Source organism: Quercus suber, unplaced genomic scaffold (assembly GCF_002906115.3).
Source record: "Quercus suber isolate HL8 unplaced genomic scaffold, Cork oak 2.0 scaffold_513, whole genome shotgun sequence".
Classification (NCBI taxonomy): domain Eukaryota; kingdom Viridiplantae; phylum Streptophyta; class Magnoliopsida; order Fagales; family Fagaceae; genus Quercus; species Quercus suber.
This window is the reverse complement of record NW_027069962.1, coordinates 558,947-563,878: the sequence shown is the minus strand read 5'-3', so window position 1 is coordinate 563,878 and position 4,932 is coordinate 558,947. Positions and strand designations below refer to the sequence as shown.

Here is a 4,932-nt window from a genome sequence, read left to right as displayed (position 1 = left end):
GTTTAGGGGGTATTTTGGTTATTTTTTAGTTTTAGGGGGGATTATGGTCATTTTTTAGGTTTAGGGGTTATTTTAGCCATTTTTAAGTTTCGGGGGTATTTCAATTATTTTTTAGGTTTCAGGAAAATTTTAGTTAATTTTTAGGTTTCGAGTGTATTTCTATCATTTTTTAGATTTAAGAGGTATTTTGGTCAATTTTTAGGTATAAGGGGTAATTTGATCATTTTTTAGGTTTTAGGGGGTATTTTGGTCATTTTTAGGTTTTGAGGGTATTTTGCTCATTTTTTAGGTTTAGGAGGTATTTTCATCCATTTTTAGGTTTCAGAGTTATTTTGGTCATTTTTAGGTTTCGGGGATATTTTGGTCATTTTTTTTTAGGTTAAGGGGTCTTTTGGTAGTTTTAATGTTTGGGGAGTATTTTGGTCATTTTTTAGGTTTATGGGGTATTTTGGGTTTTTTTTTTTTTAGAGGTATTTTGGTCATTTTCAGTGGTTTTTGGGTATTTTAGAGTTGGGTGATTTGTAGAAAAGATACTTGAGTTATAATTGGGTCTAACTGGATACCTAGTTAAAACCCAATAAACATTAATGTTAATTGGGTTAATACCCATTTAACACTACTAATAAACGGGCGGGTTTGGGTCTTATTTAAGTGGATGGATTTAGGTGGGCAAATGAGTTTGGGTTGATTTTGTCACCCCTACTTGCATTGACACATTGTTGTGCATCATAGTTAATTTTAGTATTTTTATTGCATTTCAAACTTTATTTGGATTATTATGAGGTATTCAATGGATTTTTTTTCCTCATGTATAGATGTTCTCAATTTCAGGTCTTGAGCTATAGTTCTATATTTTATTTGTTTTTGGGGTGTTTACATATGAATATTTTGTACTTAGGATATGTCCCCTTTCAATACTTTTATTAATTATCCCCCCCCCTCCCAAAAAAAAAAATGAAGAACTTTTTTTTGAAAGAGAGTTTCAACTTATAGCATTTGCTCCTGATGATTGCTCTTTATCATCAGACAAAGACACTAATCAGTTTTTGGTGTAGGCGGGATTAAACCCCAGATCTCTTATACAACCGATCAACCATTAGAAATTTTACTAGTTGAGCTAACTGGAATCCACACAAAAAAATGAAGAACTAAAGAAACATATTCAACATTCAAGGACTGAGCCTTATTTGTTATTATTATTATTTTTTTCATAAGCAATGCTATTAAAAGATTTACATACAAATAACGTATCACTAAAACGCATGGCTCCAACTACTTATAAATGGCATCCAAAATATGACCATATAATCCGTAGTGAGAGTTTCGTCTAGACTGAATCACTTTGACTGAAACCAAATCATCCCATTCAAAGATTACATCAAAGAGTCCAAGATCAGGACAAAACCCAACCTCATCCACTCCATTAATCACCACAGTATATCTTTATATTCCATTTTGAAATATCCAAAAATGAAGTCCTCATTAAAAAGTTAATATATAAATTTCCTTATATGCTCTTACTTTATTTTCAATATTCTTCTTTGACTAAAGTTTTAGGATAATAGTTTTAAAAACTTTTACATTTTTATGTAAATGACAATGCATAATGATATCACTTTACAAATTTGGATTTTTTTAAAGAATAATGCTAGAGATACTAACCTTTTTACAAACCATTGATGTGGTAAGTGGTTATTAGTAAATAGAAAAATGATGTTAATGGTTAGTCTAGATGAAAACCAATAAAAAGTTAGTCACATCAAAAATTTGTAAAAATGTTGTAAAATAGTTTATAATTGTAGCATTACTCTTTAAATATATCTGACGCACATTTGATAATTTTTTCCTAAAAACTAGCACACACTACACGCAATAATTTACTCTATTTCAAATCATAAATTTTAATTTTAAAAAAAATTCATTCGTATGTAACCTCACTAACATTAAATAAATTCAAATTAAAAAATTACCTTAAACTCAAAAAAAATATATAAAAAAGACTCATCGCACGTGCGTAATGAGTAGGGGTGTCCACGGGTCTTCATCACCCGACCAACCCGCTGGACCTGCCCGAAACTGATTGGCCACCACCCGAACCAACCAATCCAATAGTCGGCGGCGGGTCGCCACCCACAGAACCCGAACTCTTTGAGTCGGTTGGCGGGTTTCCTCCCCAAAAACCCAAGCCACCCGACCTGACCATCATATCAACAACATCCAGCGACATTCAAAGCTTTTCTGACAAAAAATGACAAATACAGGTGATATTTTTTCTTTTTCGGCGAAAATCTACTTGAAATCCACCAGTTCCAGCGAGATCCGGTGATATTTCGTCGAGATCTAGTCTAGATTCAACAGATACGGCCAGATCTCGCCGGATCTTGCGAAATTTCGGCACCAGCAACGAAACTCAAAACCGACCTGTACAAACCCGAAAACCAAAAGACCCGAGCCAAACGACTCGACCATTAATACGGGTTGGTTTCTGTTCTGATTTTCGCCCACCCGTGCGGTTCAGGTCGGGTGCGGGTCAGGCACAAACACGACCCGACCCGACCCGACCCGACCCGTGGCCACCTCTAACAATGAGCCAGTAGAAAATAAGTAAAAACACAAAATGCCACCGCCAAAAGACACGTGTCATAACCTGGTGACCTTAAAAAAAAATCAAACTTACAGGTACAGTACCCATGATCTTTCCCTAAAATAACGAATCTGCCACTCTCGCGTACGTGGAGTTGATAACATACCAGTCTCTGGTTGTACCGTGTGGGCAAAATTCCTAGCCATCAACGGTAAAAAGGCTTCTTCTTTTTTTGTGACATCAACGGTAAAAAGGCATTAAAACAAAGATTAAAAAGAATATTGGCACATATTATAGATTAATTGCTTGCAAATAATAACCTCTGCCATAATATTAAATTAAATTCAAAGTTTATTAATTGCTTTCAAATACATTTGATTTTCTTCTTTATGGTGATTATTTCTGTTGTAATTAGGTCTATCTCTATTTTTATAACTAGACTAGATTTATGTCATTTATTCCTTCTTAAAAATTAAAAAAAAAAAGGATTTATGTCATTTATTTGAGTATCATTTTTTTTTCAGCAAATTTTATGTTTATATTTCTTGATATGTATATATATATATATATACATATATCAAATTTTAGGATGTCTACGTTTACTCAACATAAGTTTTTTTTTTTTTTTTTTTTTTTTTTTTCAGTTTCTCAAAAAAAAAAAAAAACATAAGTATTTTTAATATTTTGTGTACATATACCGTAAAAAGTAAAAGTGCCAAACTTGAAATTTATCTCCGTATATCTTGTAACTTAAATTTTGATTTGGATTTTTTTAAATACAAGTTTTTTTTTTTTCTAAACTTTTGAGTACAAATTAAAACACTCATTGTAGCCTACATTTTTTTAAAATAAATAAATGCAGATAATAAGAAATTAATACTATATCAAAATCAAATTTAATAGATAACTGAATTTTTTTTTTTTTTTTGGAGGTAATAATAGATAACTGAACTGACTCAACATGTTGATTTGTCGGAGCATCCTTGCAGTCCAATACATATCTCCACACTCTTTCCCTCAATGACACGATAGATACATTCCCATCTCCTTCTCTCTCTCTCTCTCTCTCTCTCTCTCTCACTACTGTAGAATGCTAGTGGTACCATATTTCTACTCCTCTAGGCTCTGTGTAACTTCCTTCTTCACGGTTCCAAATAGAAACTCGTATTGCATTTCTTTGTCTTTCGTTCCTTTTTCACAAATTCTCTTCTTTTTTTTCTTTTTCTTTTTCTTTTTTTTTGTAAAGAAAATCATAAAGTTTCTTTTTTGTTTCTTGCTTATACCAAAAGTTTGAGCATTCCAACATTGAATCAAGGATCTTAGAGTGTAAGCCATTAGACCCACATGCAGATTCTGAGCCATTTTTGCTTACTGGTTGTCATTTGCACTGTTCTAAATTTGCATAAGAGGTTTTTGCAAAGCTTTTTGGGGTTTCTGGTTATGGACTGCGCTTCCTGTTTGACGTTTCTGAGTCAGGGAAATGGTTTTGGTTGTGGGTTTTTTGTGTTTGGGTATTTCTCACATGTTTTCAATTTTTTGGGGTTGTTTTTTATATTTGGTTTGTGTTTGAAGTTTTTGCAATTTGGTTTGCATGGTAAGGGTTTGATGCAATTTTTGTGTGAATTCAGAGGGAAATCAAGTGATTTTAGAAATGGGGTTGCTCTAAAAAATGGTGCGGGTGAAGAATCAGATTCAAAGATTATACCTTGTGAGTGTGAATCATTGAAGTTGTTGGAGAATTCAAAGTCACAGAAACAGGTTGTGAATTCAAATGGTGATGTTTTGGAAGAGAATGATGATGACAAAAAAGAATGCCATGGTGAAGATGAAGAATGTGATGTAATGGCATTGAGAAAATTGGTGAAGATAGAAAGGCAGCGAGCAAATGGCTCTTATGCAGAGCTTGAGAAGGAAAGAATTGCGGCTGCATCGGCAGCAGAGGAGGCAATGGCCATGATTTTGAGGCTTCAAAGAGAGAAAAGCTCAATAGAAATTCAAGCCAATCAATACCGCAGATTGGCTGAGCGGAAGCAGCAATATGACCAAGAAGTGATACAATCTTTGCGATGGATTGTGATGAAACACGAGTCTAATAGGAGTTTGTTGGAAGATCAATTGAGGTTTTGTAGGCAAAAGTTGAAGCTATGTACTATGAAGGGAAATGAAGTGGATCATGGATCTGAAGGAGTTGATGCAATTATGAGATTTTTGAATTCCAGTACAGAACATGGTTTTGATGATGTGTTAATTAGTTCTCTTGACATGGATTCCTCAATGTTGTAAGTTTATTGAGCATATCTTGAATAATACGTTGATGTAGCCTTTCTTCCAATATATTTTGGTTTATA

At 33.5% G+C, this 4,932-nt stretch overlaps 1 protein-coding gene across 1 annotated transcript; it reads left to right on the top strand.

The window, feature by feature from the left end:
* Window positions 1-3,766: 3,766 nt before the first annotated feature.
* Window positions 3,767-4,932, top strand: LOC136063339 (protein FLOURY 1-like). The gene has a single exon (XM_065763557.1). The coding sequence runs from the start codon at window positions 3,929-3,931 to the stop codon at window positions 4,865-4,867; it is 939 nt and encodes a 312-aa protein (XP_065619629.1). The 5' UTR covers window positions 3,767-3,928; the 3' UTR covers window positions 4,868-4,932.